The sequence below is a fragment of the Alligator mississippiensis genome, chromosome 5, assembly GCF_030867095.1.
Source record: "Alligator mississippiensis isolate rAllMis1 chromosome 5, rAllMis1, whole genome shotgun sequence".
Taxonomy (NCBI): domain Eukaryota; kingdom Metazoa; phylum Chordata; order Crocodylia; family Alligatoridae; genus Alligator; species Alligator mississippiensis.
Window position 1 is genome coordinate 175,716,031 of NC_081828.1, and position 20,954 is coordinate 175,736,984.

At 38.0% G+C, this 20,954-nt stretch overlaps 1 protein-coding gene across 4 annotated transcripts in view; it reads right to left on the bottom strand.

The window, feature by feature from the left end:
- ANKIB1 (ankyrin repeat and IBR domain containing 1) overlaps positions 1-20,954 on the bottom strand; it is a 139,889-nt gene that overhangs the window by 35,818 nt on the left and 83,117 nt on the right. For 3 of the 4 annotated variants that reach the window (XM_006258937.4, XM_006258938.4, XM_019497816.2), the window contains exons 5-7: positions 13,248-13,365; positions 5,819-6,027; positions 3,025-3,113 (exon numbers count right to left, since the gene is read on the bottom strand). In XM_006258937.4, coding sequence (XP_006258999.3) covers positions 3,025-3,113; positions 5,819-6,027; positions 13,248-13,365 — 416 coding nt within the window. Of the gene's footprint in view, positions 1-3,024; positions 3,114-5,818; positions 6,028-13,247; positions 13,366-13,811; positions 13,923-20,954 lie in introns of those variants that run through there. The other variant, XM_059729009.1, reaches the window with a different exon arrangement.

Below are 20,954 nucleotides of genomic sequence, written 5' to 3' on the forward strand. Positions count from 1 at the left end.
ATTCAATAATTATAAGCCTACATAATTTTATCATACATTTAAAATATTCACTGGTGAGACAAATACTAGAATACTCTGTATACTTCTGGTGTTTCCATTTTAAAAAGGATGTTGAAAAATCATAGGAAGTCGAGAAGACAGCCACAAAAATTATTAAAGGCTAGAGAAAATGCTGTCCAGTGAAAAATATAAAAAATGTTTTAAAAGATTGAAAGGTGACTTGATTATATTTCTAAGCACCTTCACAGGAAAACACACTGGGTTTGTCTACCCGTGCATTTAAGCTTGACTAAATTTACTGCACATTAAGCTAATGCACAATAAACAATTTTGGCAGGTGTCTACATGTGCACAGACTTGGCACAAAATTTAGTGCCATGTGCCCCATTTGCAGGTATCAAATTTAGTCACAATTAGCCATTTTTACTGTGCAGTAAGCATGCATACATGTAGATGTGCACCTGTACTGTGTAGTAAACTAGGCTAATGTGAATTAACATGTCTCGTGTAGACACGCCTAAGGAGAACTAAAAGGTTTTTTATTCCAAGAGGGAAAGGTATAATTAATTACTAGAAGCTGAACCCAGAAAATGCAAATTAGAAATTAGGCACAAACTTGTAACCTAAGGGTGACTTGCAATGGAAAAATCTACCAAGAGAAGTAACAAATCAGAACAGCATGTCCTTCTGGAAGAAATACTTCTCCTACCTCTCCAAATACAAGTTCACCAACAAAGAAACAAGGTGAAATTCTTGTCTGGTGCCATTTGTAGTGTAACATCTAGTCCGCTTCATCAATCCGTCTCCTTACACCACCAAAGTGGGTTTAATTTCTCAGGCACAGTACCACCTGTCAAGCAGTTCCAAGGTAGGACTTGGGCAGATGGCACTGGGGATAAATTTGTGGGATGCCTAACATTTTATAAATTGTACACAAATTTACATTTGAACAACAAGCCTATTTTTCTTGATGCCAAGCAAGAGGCAGATTGAGACCAGTTTAAGGATTCAAACTCATGGTCTATTAACAAGGGGCAAAGCTTGTTTCCCGAAACACAATATGAACACCATTGCTCAATAACTGCCACTCTCAAAGGGGTTCCCATAGAAGAAACAACTGAAATGCAAAATAGCTGTAGGGAGAGGAAGAAAAGCTTTCTCTGGCAGGGGAGTGTGGAAGGATGAATCCAGACTCATTGCACTAACGCTATACTTGCACAGATGAGGCATATACATTTTCTAAACAGTAGGAATATCATGAAGACTTCACAGTACCTTCAATTATACAAAAAGCTCTGCTCCTGGGGCCAAACTTCCACAAGGAATCTTTAGCCCCCAGAAGAATGCAAGATGATTCTGAGAAATCTCCTGAGGGTGAACTTGATCTTACAAAAAGCATGGTGTTGCTTGGTTTAATGGCAGGGGGAGGGACAAGTTTGCCTGAGCTACCCACTAGCTTTTATCATTATGTGTATCCACAAACACTCACACTTCACCAGACACCAGCAATCCTAAAAATAAATCCCTGTAATCCCTGTATGTATTTTGTCACCCAAGCCTGAGGCACATCCTTGGGGTTAAATTTAATACTAATAATTTTGTAAAAAAAATGCTTCTTCAAGAAATGGAATGCTACATATTAGCTAAAACCTGAGAAGGAGGCACTAGTTTGGGGCACATCCGGGCCACAATTCGAGCATCAAGTATAGAATCATAAGGATAAGAACCTAAACACTTCACTGACTAGTGATTTTAAGGTGAAGCAAGATATCTCAGGAACTTTTTAACTAATACTCCACGTCTGCACCAATAATGAATGCCTCTCAAACCCTAATGGGACACATCAATTTGCAAGGCAATAGGAGAATGATGGTAAAATTTTGATCAGGTAAAAAAAAAAAAAAAAAAAAAAGCCTTTAAAAAGTAAGCTTACATGCAGCTAATGTTCTTCCACGATATCAGCAGTGATGGGTGCACTGCAATTAGACCGTATCTAGACTACAAAGTTGTATTATAATGGTATATTTAAAGGAAGCGGAACACTCTTAGTGTGGATGCAGTTATAGCAGTCAAAATGCAGTTCATGTTAGTATGAATATTTTCATATACAGTGGCCGTGTCTACATGAGACAATGACTATGCAATCTTTACTGCACAGTCATTTAGTACTTCCTTATAAACAAGTACTAAAGGACCGTGCAGTAAGTGGAATTACCATGCAGCTGGGTCAAGGAATGTCTGTTTTATGATGCTGACTGTACAGTAGCTCATGACTACTGCACAATAGCATCGTGTCACACTTCCTGCCATGCAATGCTACTGCGCAGTAGTTACAAGCTACCACGCAGTCAGTATCTCATGTAGACGTGGTAAGAAACTATTGAGATATGTCACCTTTGTGTCACTATAACAGGGTTCACATCAGGACTTTTAGTACCATAACTTTTTTGATATAAAAAAAATTAGACCCCAAAATAAATAATAAACTGGTAAACCTATGACAACTATGTCCCAACCAGCAAATTACTTAAGAATGTGCTTCTCAACAAAGCAATTAAACCACTTAATTTTTATTAAGTGCTTTGTTGAGTAGGGATGGAACTAAGTATGTACTTATCTTAAAAACAAATACAATTTTCTATAAAGGAGATTCAATAAATCATATGAGTAGCCCCATAAATTCAATTTGTGTAAGTACTTTACTGAATTAGGGCCAAAGCCCTAACTATACAAGTATGAGCCAGTTAATGACCAGTGGGATAAAAGCACTGAGTTAGCTATGATATCAATCAAAATCAGCCATCTAACATTAACAAATTCATTGGCTGAGAGAGGGAGATAACCTCTGAAGTCAGGTAGAAGAGGAAGCAGGGGGTACCTTAAAGACTAAAAACATTCAGAAAGGCATAACCTTGTAAAGGCTACAGACTACTTTGTCAGATGCTATGAAATGTTGTGCTTCTTTCCTTTTGTAAATGGAAAATCTACTCATTTGCAAATAAATGCTAGAACACATATACTCACGCCTCCCAGCATGATCTGCAAAAGTCATGTCCACAAGGCATATCCACTGGGTCTTCAAATATAGAAATATTACACATACAAATGTCACACTGTAGATTAAGAAAAAAGTACTGATGATTAAGACCATACTAAATCTCTGTATGCAATATGTAGAACTCAAAAGAATTATGCAAAAAAAACCCCCACACTACTTAAAAAGGTACACAAGATTGGGGAAAATCTTTATGGACTTATCAAAATAAAGTTTTGCTTTATGTCAGAATCATACAAATGGAAATATATTAATGTGTCTTCTTCATAAACAGACTCCAACATTTACTATTTTTAAAAACTGATCAGGAAATCTTTTGGGCGTCTCATCAGATCTCTACCACTTGAGTCTGCACTTCATTCTGCAAAACGTTCACAACTCTTTATTCCCAATGATGACACAACAGGGCCAGATCCTATACCTTTAAAGTCAACAACAGCTTCATTATGTACTTCAGTAAATGCAGGATCAGGGCTTGGTGACAGAGCAGTCAGGACTTCATTTAGGAATTCACAGGAGACACTAAGCCTATTGCAGAATTAGGACGATACCAGGATGGAGCTATTTAAATTATTTATTTAAATTATGATTTTAATCAATCCATTAATAAAAAGAACTTTTGACTTCGCAAAACCTACTTGAAATTTTGTTTGTATCATCAACACTTATAAATGAGCTAAGTTATACTTTTTTCCCCAGCCCACAACATGCTATTACTGGCAGGATAGCCTACTTGCATCTTAAAAAACAGTTAAGCTACTACCAAAATGCAATACTGAATATTCAGGCCCCCAGCTTGCAAACATTTAAGCATAAAGGAAACTAATTCATGAACTACTGATATGCCTGATGTTTGGTGTGTACGTAGATGGCTGTGGCACTAGAGCCAACAAATGTATTTTTACTGGGAGAAAACTTCATCACGGTTAGCAGTAAAAGTGTTTTCAGACATTCAGTACTGTACATTAACATTTTTCCAAACACAAGATAACATTCCCAGAAATGTACGCCTAAGCTAAGGCACCTATACAAGGATTTTACTTAGGAGCACAAAACCCAGAACTTCAAGCTGCAAATTTTAGGGGGCACATAACCAAATTAAAGCCATTTCAACTCACATAACTTGTAGACATTGTGTATTGGAAGGCACTGTTGGTTGCAAATATTCATTATTTAAATTGTAGTTCTTAGCTTATTGATTTCAAGTAGGAGTTCTGCTGTTCTAGAAATAGGGATGTTAATGAGAACCTGGACCTGTCTTTCTCTGCATAGGCAACCATTATAACTGTGATATTTCTTAATATGGAAAAGTGTCAGTGTAAAAATGAGAAATTCTACTAATAATGAAGTAAAGGAAGTAAAAAACATCCAGCTGAGCAATTTTAAAGTATAAAAAGTGAAATAACTTACAAAAAGTTTCAATTTAAAAAATACTTGGTAATTTTCACTTGGCAATGTTCACTCTCTTACCTGGCCAAAAGTAAGTCAAATTGGCAAAACAGCATGATTTCACAAATGTAGTTTTAGAGACATTAATTTGATAATTTTGCAGGTCTTTTATAATAATAGAAACATGATTTAATTTAAATCCAGACATAAAATTATGAGACCACAGATATACAACTGGAACCACCATCTGATGTCATGTCTGAACCTGTATTCTGGGTTAAAGGCTCTAATATTAGGAAAAAGAAGTATAAAATATAGTGTAAAATATACTAAGCATTTCAATACACATGATAATATTCTAGGACAAACATTCCAGTGCATAAAACTACCAAATAAATGACATGATTCTATATATAACTTTTTCAATTACTGTATCATTAAAGAAGTCAAGGTGTTCTGGGCATTGAATGCAAAACTGCACTGTTATACAATGTCCAGAAATATTCCAAAATTATTTACAAAATTATGCATATTGTAGAAAAAAAACTTGGGTCATTGAACATAAATTTTATTCAAGTTACAGCTATGGATTATTAAAAAGAGAACTGTTTTCCAAAAGAGTCTTACTGATTTTAATGAAAGGTGAGTTGAAATTTGTGACAGTCTTATAAACTGTTTCAAGGAAGCCCCACAGATGGAAAATAATTATAATCCTACAGTACACTAGTGGGCTGACATTTCAAACATAGACAAAGAGAATTTTGTTTCTTAATGAAAAGATATAAAAAAGGCAGGGCTCACAGTATTGTGTTCAGGAAAAGGGGTACTATAGAAGTAAACCTCAAAATACAAAGTCTTAAAAAAACTGCTGGGGTATACACTACTGGTATAACATTATCTCTTGAAAGCAGCAGCCCTGCATTACAATGGTGGCAGTGAATCTCAAAGTAGGGCCCTTTATTTTATCTACATGCAACCCATGTAATGACAGATCCTATTTTTAACATGCATACTTTAATGCTGTCTACCTTCATGAAGTCCACGAAATGACATTTTTAAAGAAAATATATTTTATATGCTTTCCATGGTTATTTTGCATAAGCAAATGACAAAATACCTCATCTGACCAGATGTGCATGTTTGTTTAGGAACTGGCTCATTTCCTTTATAATTTTAGATGCATTTACATGGCAGTAAAAAGAGACTATAAAAGCATACTGCATAAACCATATCTGATAAGATTATGGAAGATTACATTTCCCACAGTTTACAAAATAACTTTCTGTTAACTCTTAGCACACCTTGCACGTTTAATTATTTGCAAGAGACATATTTGCCACTGAAGGGAGAATCTTTCTCAAGAAGAAAACATACCAGAGTTGTCTCAATATCTCCCGGTGACAGGCTGATTTCATCAGGGGAGGTCAAAGAAGAGCGAGTAGTGCGGGGAGTTCGTGGAGAAGGGAGCGTGTCCCAGGCATTATACCCGCTTGGAGGTGGAGTTGGCATTTGAACACCTGAACGTTGGCAGCAGTTCTCTGGATTAGACATCCATGCTTCAAGTAATTTCTCCCTGTCCCAGTCTTCAACAAATATATAAATAAAAATATTTGGCTACAAGACTTGTTTATTTATAACTGCATCATTGAAAAAACCTCTATATACATATTTCAATAAAAACTGGAAGTAGCTATATCTGTGGGAATACAGGATACTAGAACCTCAGTAGACACTAATTTCATGATCTATAATTTGGGGCAGAATTTTATAATTAATTACACTGCTGGGAACTTCTTTTCTATTTATGTCAAAAACCTAAACATGGAAAACATTATTAATATTACTATCATCATCTTCATCTCTGTGAACTCCAGCCAGGAACTAGACCCAATAGTTTGGTAACATACAAGAAAACAGAAGAATGGTCCCTACATCAAAGTGCTTTCACTGTAAGTACCCATCTTTCACATGATAAAATGACTGCTCAGTTTGGATCCATTTTAGGGTTTGTTTTTTTAAACCCATTTGGTTCAAACCAAATGTTATAAAGGAAGAGGACAATGTGGAGAATTGCTCATTGTGTGTGTATGTATGAAAAAATATTAAGATAGACATTTTTACAACTTGCACTGTCTTCCTGCTGCACCTGATTTTCACATTCCTTGCATTTTCAGGGACTTTAGTGGTGATTTTGGGTGCAGACAAATGCAATACCATCATTTAAAAACAACTCTTGTGTATAGCAGTCCCTTGAGCTGTACTGAGGTTACTCATGTAAACTGAGTTATTAATGTGTATAAGGCATTAATGGTCTCTTTGTAAGTCATCTACAACATGTTAACGTTTTAGGGCTAAATGAAGATGTTGTGAGAAGTCCTCCTTGAACTGAAATCAATGGCAAAACTCCCATTGACTTAAATGAGCCAGAGTGTCACTAAGGTTGTTATTTCATAGTGGGTGCATATACACAGGTGCTGTGGAGTTGACTAATTAACTCTGCAGTAAAGCATCTCTGTCTATACATGTGCCAGTAATAAGGCACAGTAAATTAACTCCACTGTAGGATAATACTGTAAGGGACAATACTATAGGATAGTACTGCCAGATCATTAACACTTTCAATTTTGTAATTTTTTAATACTGTGAAATGAGGGAGTTCTTCCAAAATAGCATATGCATCCCATTGACTAGGGTTTGATTTTACATATTGATACCCTTTTCAACCTCTTTTGCAGGTATTTTGACAAACTGTTATTAAAATGTTAAAGTTTGCTGGTCCTAAAGATTTGTTTTTGTATAGTAAGCATTACATTGAGACAATTTTAATTCCACATATAAAAATGATTTGGGTTGACCTGAAACACCTAAAGGTTTTGTCACCTAAACAGTAACAGCTGTTTGCACATTCATGAACACAATCCATAAAAATACATTAAAAGTTATCTGAATTAAAAAATAAATAATCTAAATATTACTTTGAACTTTATAATTATGTACTTCTGCAATTATAAAATTCACAGTTAAGCCTTTCTACCTGAAGTGACCAGGCTCTGAGGACCCACACCATTTCTACCCAAGATCAGGCACTGGGGGCTCTGCACTGCCTCTGCCCAGTCCTGAATGTAGGGATAAGGTTCCAAGGCCTTGGACTACCTCTGCCCAGTCCTGTGCACTGGGATCAGGCTGGAATTAAGCTTATGTGCAGGGATTGGGTTATGAGGCCTTATGCCACTTCTGCCCAGTGCCATATGCTGGATTGGACTTCAGGTGCCATGTACAATTCCCGTGTGCAAGGATTGGGTGCTGTGATGCCCTGTACACCCTCAGACCTGTAGGGAGCCCCATGAGCCAGATGACAAGGTGCCAGGGGACAGATCTGGCTTGCAGGCCAGGGGTTCAGTACTACTGGTTTAGTACTACTTGATACTCTGGTTTTTTCAATAACTTACACTCAACATTTTTAACTAGCAAAAAATTTTTTTTCCCCATAAACACTCCCCCAATTAACTCGTCAGATGTGTCACTTTGAATCTAAAAATGTGTTAAAGATCAGCCAAGAACATGAACCTCTTCAAACTGAAAAAGAAATATGACTTGACACAGTTTATGATAGTGCTACGATTTCAAGTCTCAAGAGAGAGATGGTTGAATTGGTGTCAATTACTATGTTATCTTACATAAAGCTTCGTTTTATTTTTCAGCCTCAACAATACGTGGCTTAAAAGGCCCTACATTTTAGATTTAGAAGAAAAGAACATTAAAAAAAATCTCTAACCAGCTCCAAGAAAAAAAGTTGATACACTATAAAAAATGAACATAAAATATGAAGGGCCCCCTCGTAGCAGAACTTTTGTCTAAAAATTACACACTGAAATTGAAAATGAACAATCAGACTGGAATCCGCTTACTACTTTCTTAATATAAATGCAATTATTCTAGATTCAAATTTGCATTGCTTGCCAAACCCACACAGTATATTAAAGATTTCATTTATTTCATATTGTTTGCTTAAGGTCACGATACCTACAAATCATGAGACTGCAAGAACAGACATTTCGTACTCCTGTTACCAGAATAAAGGATGCCATTTTACAAATTATCTGGCATATATAATCTTTTCAAGGGAATTTGTTGACCTTGAGATAATGCTAACTGCTGCAAGAAATCTTCAACTCTGACAGCTGTAATGCCTTTTAAATCAGGAGTCAGTGGCAAAGACGTGTGGCTTAGTGAAGGGGTAGGTAACTTTTTTCAGCTGCAGGCCATAATGACCCACTCCAGGTCAGAGGCAGATGGGCACATGGGTTTTAGGACCCACCTGCAACCAGCACTTGTCCCCTTGGTATCGTGGATTGAGCACCTAGAGTCAAAGCCCCCTGCCACCAAATGCTGTCAAAGCACTACGTCTGCAGGCTGGATCCAATGGTTCTGTGGGCTGTATTCAGCCCACAGGGCCATACGGTGCCAACCTCTTGCTCACTGGATTCCACTCTTCTCTTTAGTAAACCATAAGCTGCAGCAAAATGTAAGGTAATAGGTGCAGTTCAGCTAATGTTTTTCATCCTGAAATCAATTACTTTTAGAATCATGAGATGCATTACAAGTGAGAGTAGCTTGACTTTGCCTTTCATTCAACAAAAAACACCTCTGAAAAAGATAGTACATAAATTGTTAGTGTCAAAAAGTCAATGAATCTTTTCTTATTTGCTACAATATATGAAGCACTATTTTCTGAAAATGCCTGAGCTCTGTTTTGAAAAATGAACAAAAACACAACCCCAGCTCTCATGTGGGAACTTAGGGCTAGCAAATTAATGTTCTTGTGCAATAAAGGAAAACAGATTGTCATATGATCAGATTTCAACTTAAAGTTAATAATTAAAAACAGTGAGTAAAATAAAGTATATTAAAATTTGTGAGAAATACCTAGTGTGTGAAATGCCTATTTCACATAATCTTATTTTAAATACATATATTTCTCCTGTAAGGTTAACCACAAAACATTAAATTTGGCAGTTCTACAATAACTTGAGTTGCTTCCAATTCATCTCTTAATTTTTGTAATCATATTTAAAGCTGAATGGATTCATCAGTTATTCATTTAATTCTGTTACACAATCATATCAATTTTTCATTTTCTTATTTTATTTAAAACACATTTTTCAGCTTTAATTTTGCTTGGATGAATACTTTCTAGTTTATAATTAACATAGCTAAAGGCAAAACAGCCTACTTTTTCAAATTATATCTATGCCTCTCCCTACGTAGCAGTCAGTTACATTACGTTACAGCTACATCACTAAGGCAACGTCAAGAGAATGACCTTTACAACTTAGACTGATTCCTTCTCAAATCTCAAATACGGCTCACTAGATGCTGGCAGACATTTCTGTACAGTTTATTTCAACCTCACTGCTTCAGAATTCAGTGTGATATCATGTACTGTAAAACATAGCACTGCCATAATTTTGTCCTTCAGGGTGTCTGGACAGGTTACGGAATTTGCCTAGCTCTTTGGCTAGTTATAATAGAGTATTTTTAAAGATCCAATATAGTATTCCCCTTACAAAGTAATACTATATAGGACACAAAGCAAATCATTGAATTAAAAAAATGCACACACGTTATTTATATACATCATATATATCATACATATCTATCACAAATATCAAACATATAAATATATAATGCATGTACTTATATGTATACATACATGCACACATTTACATATACACACAGATACACACACACACACACACAAGTCTTGCCATATTCATAAACTGGACTTGATTAGGTTGTAATTTAAATACACTGACACAAGTATCTGGTACACTTCTGAATTAAAAGGACACAGCTAGAAATCTAGTCAAAATTAAAATAGTTAAAAATAGCTACAGGTTCTACACCTACTCATGAGACAGTCTGCCAAATATTGTGGTTTTAAAATCACATTTCTTTATTACACTTTCTCTTACTCTTGCTGTTATGCAAAAAACCCCACAAAAACAACAGTGTTAAAAATAACTATGGTCCAGCAACACACACAAAAGCTTGTTTTACTTTAAGCATATGAGTAATTTAGCTATAAAGGGGCCTTTCAAGTGATTAAATGTTTTGCTGAATCAGAGCCTGAAGTTTCACTGTAGCAGTATGATCTTTAGATGCAAACCCTCCTATCTGTGTGAAAGACAACTAGTGTCATTAGTGGCTGGGCTTTCATCAAAAGTTAAACCATAAGAGCACACAGTGGTCTTAGCAAATTTTAATTAAGGACCACACACACACACACACCCCTTATATATAATCCTTGGGCTGGCTATACTCATTATTCAGATATTTTATTTTATTCAGATAATATATACATTTGAATAATGAGTATAGCCAGCCTTAAAAAAACCCAAAAGAAATGAAAGCTGTTGCGGGAGTTAGGTGTTGTATGCCTTACTTTTCCATTTTGAATTGTTTTTACACAAAACAACAATTTTTACCTGTTACATTTGTATTTTTCCCCAGTACATTTTCCTCCAAAGCAGATGTTAAACATACAGCCTGCAGGCTCAATCTGTCCCATGAAGGCAGCTTCTCACAGGCTGGACTGCCCAACCTTACAGGCCAGATTCAGCCTAAGGGGCTTGTTCCTGTAGCTCCCAAAGCTCCTGCTCCAGCCACATTAATCCCCACATTGCCAGAGCTGCTGTTGCAGTGTAGCTGTGAACACGGAGTCACTGCTGCTGACCTCCCCATAACCTAGCTACTACCAAAATCAGGTTTTTGTCACCCCAGCAAGTAATATCAGCAGCAGGGGAAAAGAGAGGGGAAGGGGAACTGAGCAGCAGAGACTTTAACTTCTGTGTTCCTGAGGATGCTGAAACAGTGATACTAGCATCCGTAGGGATTAATACTGGTTAGCACTACGGACGAAAGGGACTTGGGGGTCATGACTGACCACAAGATGAACATAAGCCTTCAATGTAATGCTGCTGCTAGTAAAGCAAGCAAAATGCCGGCTTGCATCCATAGATACTTCTCAACCAAATCCCAGGACGTCATTCTTCCATTGTACTCAGCTTTGGTGAGGCCGCAGCTGGAGTATTGGATCCAATTTTGGGCTCCACAACGAGCAGAAGCTTGAGAGAGTCCAGAGGAGAGCCACGCACATGATCAAAGGTCAGGAAAACAGACTTTATGATGAGAGGCTGAGAGCCATGAGACTCTTTAGCTTGGAAAAGCGCAGGCTCAGGGATGATCTGATGGCCACCTATAAGTTTATCGGGGTGCTCACCAGGATCTGGGGGAACGTCTGTTCACAAGAGCACCCCAAGAGATGACAAGGTTGAACAGTCACAAACTTCTCCATGACCATTTCAGGCTGGACATAAGGAAGAACTTCTTTCCTGTCCAAGCCCCCAAGGTTTGGAATAGACTGCCACCGGAGTGGGTTCAAGCACCTACTTTGAATGCCTTCAAGAGAAATGTGGATGTTTATCTTGCTGGGATCCTATGACCCCTGCTGACTTCCTGCCCCTGGGGCAGTTGGCTGGACTCAATGATCTTCTGAGGTCCCTTCCAGCCCTAATATCTATGAATACTGCTGCCAATACTCACACTCAGGATTTAGGCAGCAGGAAGTCCTGGGGTCTGCATTCAGTCTGCATGGCCAAACAAGTTGGACATTTATGCTCTAAAGCATCTGCACCTGGCTACTGCTGGTAACTGGCAACTCACACCAGACAGAACACCAACTGGTAGGGTCACTGTTTCTCTTATGTGGGTATACAAAGGAGAAAAGGAAACTGACTGGCTGTCCACAAGTCCCTGTCCCACTACACCAAATCATAAATGGTAGCTTTGGAGACAAGGATAACTTTTTTGGAAAGTAACTTTTAATTACCCAGATTCATATAAAATTATTAGAACAAGTTGCTAGTTTTACTGTAAGAGATAATACTGCCAGCTTTTATCCATACACACCAGTTTTTAGTAGCAGATATTGGTTTCACAAAATAAACAGGAATGACCTTCTAGAGTAGTTACAAAGAATGAGGCTGCTGTTACGGGACTGGGCTGGAACAGCAGTGCTGGCTTTGTGCCACTGCTACAGGGCTTGGCTGGAGCTATGCTCCATGCCCTGGGCTGCAGCAGGGACGGAGCCTGCTGGTGCCAAGCAAAAGTAAAGGGGAGCGAGGTTGAGAGATAGGTGTGTGGGGGGAGATATTGGGGGAGGGGGATGGGAAAAACAGGGGTTGGGGACCTGAGGCTGTGGGTGGCAGAAGCGGTATGGAGAAGGGAGAAGGGGTAACAGGGGAAGGGGGAAATCAGGGCAACCTGAGGCTGTGCAGTGACAGGCATAATATGGGGAGCAAGGTGGTTGAAGATGGCAGGTAGCAGCGGGCAAGCTGCCTGCCTCTCTGTCTACCCCACCACCTCCACACTGCCTGCCCCCTATTAGCTGCCCCCACTACCTGCCCCAGTATTGCCCCTCCCATCACCTCTTCTTCCAACACCTGCAGTAGTGGAGGAGCACAAATTTAGGATGATCCTCCAATAATTAGGTTCCATACATGGAAAATTATAACAAACTTACATGTTTTCTGTGTGCAGAAATTAATTACTGGGGGGTCATCTTACATTCAGAGTTGTTTTATATTCAAATAAATATGGTAATATTTCTTGAGGGTTGTATTAATAATTTCTTTTTCTGTCTTTTTATTATGCCTAAAAAAAGGAGAAAACACCCTCATGCATACCACTTTTATTAAATTAATTTAAAAAACTGGATGAATGTTTCAAAAGTTTTGATTACCATGTGCCCGAAGTAGAGCTTCTGCAGTAAACAGTGGGGCTTGAAGCATGTCAGCAGATTCTACAATCAGCATATCCTTTAGCCTTCGCAAATCCTGAAGTCTTAGTCCCTCATATGGCTTTGAAAAGAAGGAGGAAGAAGAGTTAGTTTACAGCACAAGCAGTTTTTCAGGTAACCACTATTTGGAATTAAAGAGGTAACAATAATATGAGCACTTTAGCTACCCAACAATGACCTCAACCCTCAGGTAAGGGGAATGCCTTTGTGAGTGGATAAGATGGGGTAAAACACTTTCGTTTGATTCTATGCTGTGCAGATAGACAACTATTCCAAAGTCTATGAGCATACTGTAATTTACATCAAATTTTACAGGTTTAAAAAAAACAAAAACAACAACCCCCCATCAAAAAAACAACCCCAAAAAACAACCCCCACTCCTCCCCAAAGCCAGAAGAAGATATTTCAAGAGCTTGCTTGTTAGGTTTGGAGGCTCTGTATTAAATTATTAACTGACCTATTAGCAGTGACCCCCTTAAAATATCTCCAAAATTAGCCATTGCTTACATTACAAAGTTCTGCCAGCAGCATAACACAGGTTAGGAGAGTGAAAAGTATGCATCTCCGCTGGCAAATCCCTTATGTGATGTAACTCTTCAGGCAGATGGTCACTTTTGGCAGAGCTCTGTCCACATGAAGAGGCCTGGCTACTTGTAGCATTGCTGCTGTGTATGCAGCAACAGCAGTCCCTGTACTGCACATGTAGCCTTACCAAACTTGCCTGGAACACATGATATGGCTGAAGAAAAGGAAGTTAATTTTTCCAAAAAGAATGATTCAACTCAATAATTAACCATTAGAATTCTGACACAAAGAATTCAAAATGCCTGCATGTCCAGATCAGCCACAGAGAGACCTTGTGCTCTGACCAGACCCAACTGCATGCCAAGTGAGATCTAGCACATGGGGTCATGTTATCCAGCTCATGGGGTTCCCCGAGGTTCCAGAAATTAGGCAGCAGGGGAATGGCAACTAGTACTGCACTCCAGGCCAAACGACGTGGCTCTGCAGGTTGGATGTGGCCTGTGGACCAGAGGATAAGCACCACGGCTTTCAGCCAAAGTGGCTCCAGACATTACCACTGAGAAGAATCAGCTGTTGCCCAGTGGTCTCAAAGTAGCATTTCCTATTATAGTGTTAATGGGGTCAGGTTACAAGACAGTTTATATGACCAAGACATTGGAACTATGTCCTTAAACTCTGCAATCTCACTTCTAAAAACAAGAAAGGAAACATATGGTGATGGTATAAATACATTTTCCATTGATGCAGATGGAGAACCTGAATGAGGTAGTAAAGGGAAAACAAGAGGAATGTTATGTAATGTGCCTTGGTTGTTTTAAGTACAGAAGACTGTTTAAAAGACATGCCACTGGAGACTAGGGGGTATGAAATGAATTCAGGCATGAGTAGGAACTGGCTGGCTGCAAATGGTAGCATAATCTTATTACACAGAGCAGGAAGGACACAGAGCTCTGATTCACTGTTCAGATGAGTCATCATTATTTATTACTTGTGTTATTCTTTCACACGAAGCCTTAGCTAAATACCAGGACCCCACTGTGCTAGACACTATACAAAGGAGATTGCAATCTAAATTAAGTCTAGACAAAGTCTTATACTCTCATGCTGACAACAGAAGGAATGGGGAAGGTGATATGCTAAGTTTTTCAATAGTTTTTATTTACATTTATACTAAGTTCAGTAAAAAAAGTGTTCACCTCTCTCTGCACATCCGCAATAAATTTTCAAAAATACATATATTAAGATAAATAATAGACTTCAGAAATAATCAACAAAAAAGTCTGCCCAATCAGTAACATAAATACCTATGGATAATACAGCCTGCCCTGCTTTTTGTATCTGGACAGTTTCCCAGACTAGTTTGAAAAAGGGCACTGGGACTACAGTCAGATATATGCTTCTGGTCATTTCCTGCGAAGGGTCAGAGGCAGCTATCCTTGAAGCCTCTGTAACCAGCTACTGTGAATGATGTCCTTGGCCTTTATCTAGGAAGCTCAAGTTTGAGGAAGGTTCCTATTACTTTTCCGTTGATAGATACCCATATTATAGCTAAGGACAATTGTATCCTTATTGGTCTCTGCTAAAGTAAAAATGGGTCACTTACTTTATAGCATACTTGAATTTGACTGACCTACTTACAAAACAGTTAATTTATAAAATCCATTTCAGATAGAAAGAGATACAAACAGCTGGGTGCTCAAGTGATTATGTTTGATTGGATATGCTTTAAAAAAATCCTGAAGCGATGACTAAAATTTCTGGATTTGATTTGAATGGTACTTTAAAAAATAATTAAAAATATACATTGCTTCACGAGCACAACAGTCATCACTTAGAAAAAAAAGAATCCATAAGAAGTATATTTTTTCTTATAGAACTGCAACAAAAACGTACGCACAAGAGATAACATTCCAACTTAAACTGAAGAGTTGCACCAAATTATTATTATTAATTGGTTGGTTTTTATGTTAAACACTGGCATTATTTCCCTTGAGTAATAAACTATTATATTATTTCCATTGGAACATTTCCCTCAAGACAGCAGGGATTTTGAGATTCTTGGGTTTTAAGAATTTTATCTTTTTACACAGTGTGGAAAATATCCATATGAATGTGTTTTAAGAGAGACAGATAATTTGTTCACAAAATACTACACTATTCCCAAGAAAAAGTTACCAAAGAATAATATTAAGGTGGCAGAATTAAGCAGTCAGAAATCTGGAAATGCCAGAACGAAAGATGTATACAATGAGAAACCCTTCAATCAGAGCACTACCGCAAGATGGTACAGTCTTTAACTGTAAAAAGATGTGCAGTATCCAAGGTAATAGTATACATATTTTTCTGCCATTTTAGATCCATGTAGAGTTTGAGAGTCAAAGCAAATGATGTTCATGACAAATTCCCATTGAGCGTAAGGGGCTTTGGGAGGGAAAAAGTCCTAGAACTCTCCTAGCTTCAAGAGAAAGATCAACATTTGTAGTGAAAAGCTTTCTGTTTAACACCTTCTAACTATATGATGGTTTTAGTCACTACTTCAGTCCATGCAGACAAGTTTTTCACTACAAACTTCAATTCTCATCATATTTACTATAGCTTCTGACTTTTACATACACCCCACACATCAAATTTATTACTAACTTTTTGAGACTATCAAATGGTTACACGATTATTAAAATACTATTATTCGCCAATTACAACCATGTTGAAATGTTTAATTGCATGTCAGCACTTTAGTACAAGATAAAAGCATTTTATATATTTTCTGTTTTAATGTACTGTTAATGATAGAATACAACATAACTTTGTTGTATGGTTAAGAATATATTTTATATAGTTATTCTCTTCCTTGTACATTGAAACTGTATATTTTCAAAAAATGATTTGATAGTGCATGCGTGTACTACTACTACTTAAGCCATTATCTATGACAGGGACTAGCATGGCTATTTTGAGAGGGCAACATCATCTTTCTCGTTTTCTTAAATATGAACAGTGAAGATACAATACTTATAATGCTTGCTGTTCAGCATTCATTGGGAATTGTAAGGATTCAGTCAAATGAAAAACATTAATATCTGTACTGACTGGCAAATTTCTACAATATGTAGTAATGTGTGTGTAAAATGACTGAAAAAATTATAACTTTGTTAGTGTGATTTATATTTCTCTCTATGCCCAGTATAGACCTAAAACGGTTCTGAGTGATCTCCTTGGAATTACTGCTCATTCCAAAGTGTTTCTATAATATACTCTATACAGTGCAGGATAGGGCTGAAATAAAGGTGCCCTTTACCTTGCAGGGCTTCAAGACAAAGATAAACCAGCTTCTATTTTAGTAATAAGCAATGAACCAGAAAACTGTGAAGGTGGAACTACTAGGATCAATAAAAAAGTCATTAAAAAAAAAATCAATAGAAATTTGTATTATTTGGGTTACTGCTGGCCTAACTTCAATATGTTTTAAGAAATAAACATTATTTTATTTTCCTATACATTATATTTATAGGGTATGTTGCCTCACTTTTTATTGTAGGTTAAATACAAAACTGAGGCAAATGATTTTTTTTGGAATTTTCCCCTAACCTGTTTTCTGCTAAACTATTTAAATTAAGCTACATTAGACATATTTGCAACCATCCACAATGATAAAGTAATTTTTAAGGGTTTGATCATTAAGTTTTATGTCAGAGGCACACCTGCACTGCCTCAAGAGCTGTGCCAGAGAGCACTGGAGCAAGGCACAATGTGACTGGAGAGAGCGGGAGCGAGTGAGCTTAATGTTATGTACCCGGTAACTGCATTAAGGCAGCTACATTATTTCTATTTAGTTGCATGCGGTGGCCACAGTATGCATCACTACAGCACTCCCTGGCACAGTGCGGAAACAGCACAGGCATGACCTCAGTATTTTTTTTTTTTTTTACAGAAACATTCTGGTCATACTGGCATACATTACAATTAAGACATGATTACCCTGTTAATCGCACTGTAAATAATAACCCTTGCAGACATTTAAGGAATTAATGAGCAATAAAATGGGAAACAAGTCACAAAAATATTCCACAAAATGTGTGTGATATTTGTGGCTGGTTTCCATCATGATTTAAATTGAACACATGGTGGGTAGTAACAAATGAGCCAATTCTAGACTCCTGTGCAGTGCTGGGGCTGGGACAGGCAATCAGCAGATTGTTGGTCCCAGCCCTGAGGCCACACCAGAATCAGTTACAGGCACAGGTGCAGTGCCAGGGTTAAGAACAAAAACCAGCTGATTGTCAGTCCTAGCCCCTGGACTGTGCCGGAGCTGGTTCAAGACTCCCACGCAGCTCCGGGGCTGAGTCCAACAATTAACTGATTGCCAGTCCCAGCCCCAGAATCACACCAGATCTGGTTGAAGACTCCAGTGTGGTGCTGGGATGGGACTGCTAATCAGCTTATTGTCAGTTTCATTCCTGCGACTGCTCTGGTTAACGCCGGGGTAGTTTTCAACTCGCTGGTGCACAGACTGTCTGGGATCATGATGCCAGGCTCCCCATGCACAAGCAAATAGTAATGGGAAATCACATGTCCTGCCATTCACATTTGTCATGGCACAAGGTGCAACTGTTAGAATCAGGGATGTGATCCCATTACTCCATTAAAAGAACATTTGCCAGAGGCCAAAATATTTTATGTTACTTTTCTTCTATATTGTGTTATGTAGAAACATATTTTAAAAAAACACACACAAAAACCATTAAATATTTGGCTTATGTTTGCAATGGTTTTTAACAGCTAATTCATATTTGATTATTTATGCCCAAATCATATTAAAAAAGGAAAACTTAAAACCAGAAACATTTCTTGAAAAGGAAGCGTTTCAACTGTTACCAATAGCAAATAAGATTTCAAAGGGGCTGATCTAGAGTTTGTGAGGATTGAGAGAAATGGATTTTATTCAGAAATGCTAATGAAAGAATAAGCAAAGCTGGTAGAAAATGGAAAACTCTTATATCACTTAAGCCAGGGGTGTCAAACATGCAACCTGAGTCACGTGGTTCACAGGGCTCTTAGGAGTGGGAATTCATGGGTGTGGCTTGCCACTGAAATCTAGGGTATGGAGCCACATCGGAGACGCATGTCAGTGACACAGGACAAGCAGCAACTATGTTAACCACCACAGTTCCCTGACAGCACTCATCCTGCTGCCTCTGCCGCTTACCCTGCAGCCATATCTGGATCCAGCCCGTGAGGAGCCTTGTGGTTCAGATCAATCCCAAGGGGCTAGATAAGTATGACAACATGAACATCAGCTGAGTTGTATCTATAAAAGTGCTGGTTTGTTTTCTGTTTTGTCAGTTAAAGGCTCATGTTCCAGGAGGGCATGAAAAACAGAAGGTGATGCTGAACATCCTAACTCCACCTTTACCAAGTTTTGTGCCTATTCACTTCCCACTTTTTTTTTTTTTATATATATATAAAGAAAGTGGGAGGAGTTGAGGAGTATAACTCAGGGACAGTTGTGGGAGAAAGGGGATTGCTTTACATGTAGGTTTTCTGATCCTCAAGCTGTTACCTGGAGGTACCACAACTGGTAGGACTGATAGGGTAAGAGGATCCACTACTCATCTGGTGATATTGCACATAATCTTAGGTTCAGTCTGTAAAGGCCCACATACAAAAAACTATTCACAAGAGTCAAATCACAGAGAGGGTATGAACACATGTTCATTTGGATCACAACTCTTTTATAGGTTAAGTTACCATAGTTTAAACTTTTATCTGCCATGGAGTAAGAGTACGCACACAGGCAATTACCATGGATTAGCTAATGTAGATTACATCCATAACCCTTTTTAACTCTGGAAACTCATTTGTCTGCCCATACCTACATATCCGCACCCATACCTACTCTATAATTACACAAACCTCTAACTTACTGAGCAGAGCTAGCAGTTGGTAATGGAAATGGTTTTTCCATTTCAGGAAAACAGAAGAGATTTAAAACAAAAATCCTGAATCTAAACAGAAAGGCAATTCTTTGATTTTTTTTTGATTTTTTTTTTTTTTTTTTTTTTTTTTAGAGACCAACAAACATGGCTTCAGTCCATCAAACATTGCATTCAGGTAAGTTTGACATACTATAATTTTGACCACATTCAGTATTTCAAACTGGGAAACCAAAATTCCCAAAATTTTTACAATCAGAAAATCTCAAAAAGAAATGTTTTAATTTTTCTGAACTGCTTTTTATATATTTTTTTTAATGTTTCCTGAAAAATAGCTTGGCTTCACAGTTTTTCTGTGGGACATCTCACTGAAAAATTCCTGAGCAGTGCTTACAATCATGTCTCCCTGGCCCAAGTGCTGTGCATGCTACAACAGGCAAAGAAGGCCTGTTTATTCTTAAGGTCCTCCTGTCTCTGAGAAAAGTGATTATGGCATTCAATAAGCATGTCCCTTCTTAACTTCCTATCATCATTTCAGCAGAGTGCCTACGACACAAACCCAGAATTCCCATTTTCATTAGCCCCTCCAGTTTCTGTGCTGCATTCTTGATCCTGGAATGCTTAGAAAAGCAAATCATTTGAAGGAAGGATTTTATTTTGGGAATGTTTTGGCTAAATAACCCTAAATATACCCTGGTCTCTAATGGGGCATAACTATTTTCAAGACAATCTGTTCATGTCAATACATTTTATAACATTCTGAAGAGTAATAACTAGGGAAATATTTCAGCCCAAATGATCGCTTTTCCCCAAATGCCTTTACCCTGGTCTTGCTCCTAACAAAGCATTTTCTAGGCTAAGTGGACTCTGCATGTACATAAGCATTTTGATCATGAAAAAATTAGCCTTAGTGAGGCCGCATCCATTTCTGGGCTCTGCAATTCAGAAAGGATGTAGAGAATCCTGAAAGAGTCCAGGGGAGAGCCGTGCACATGATCAGAGGCAAGAGAGCGGGCCTTATGAAGAGAGGCTGAGAGCCATGCGACTCCAGCCTGGAGAAGCGTAGGCTCAGAGGTGACTTGGTGGCAGCCTATAAATCCATAAGGGGTATGCATCACGAACTGGGAGAATGTCTGTGGCACTCCAAGGGAAGACAAGGTCCAACAGTCACAAACTCCTGGAAGACCGTTTTAGA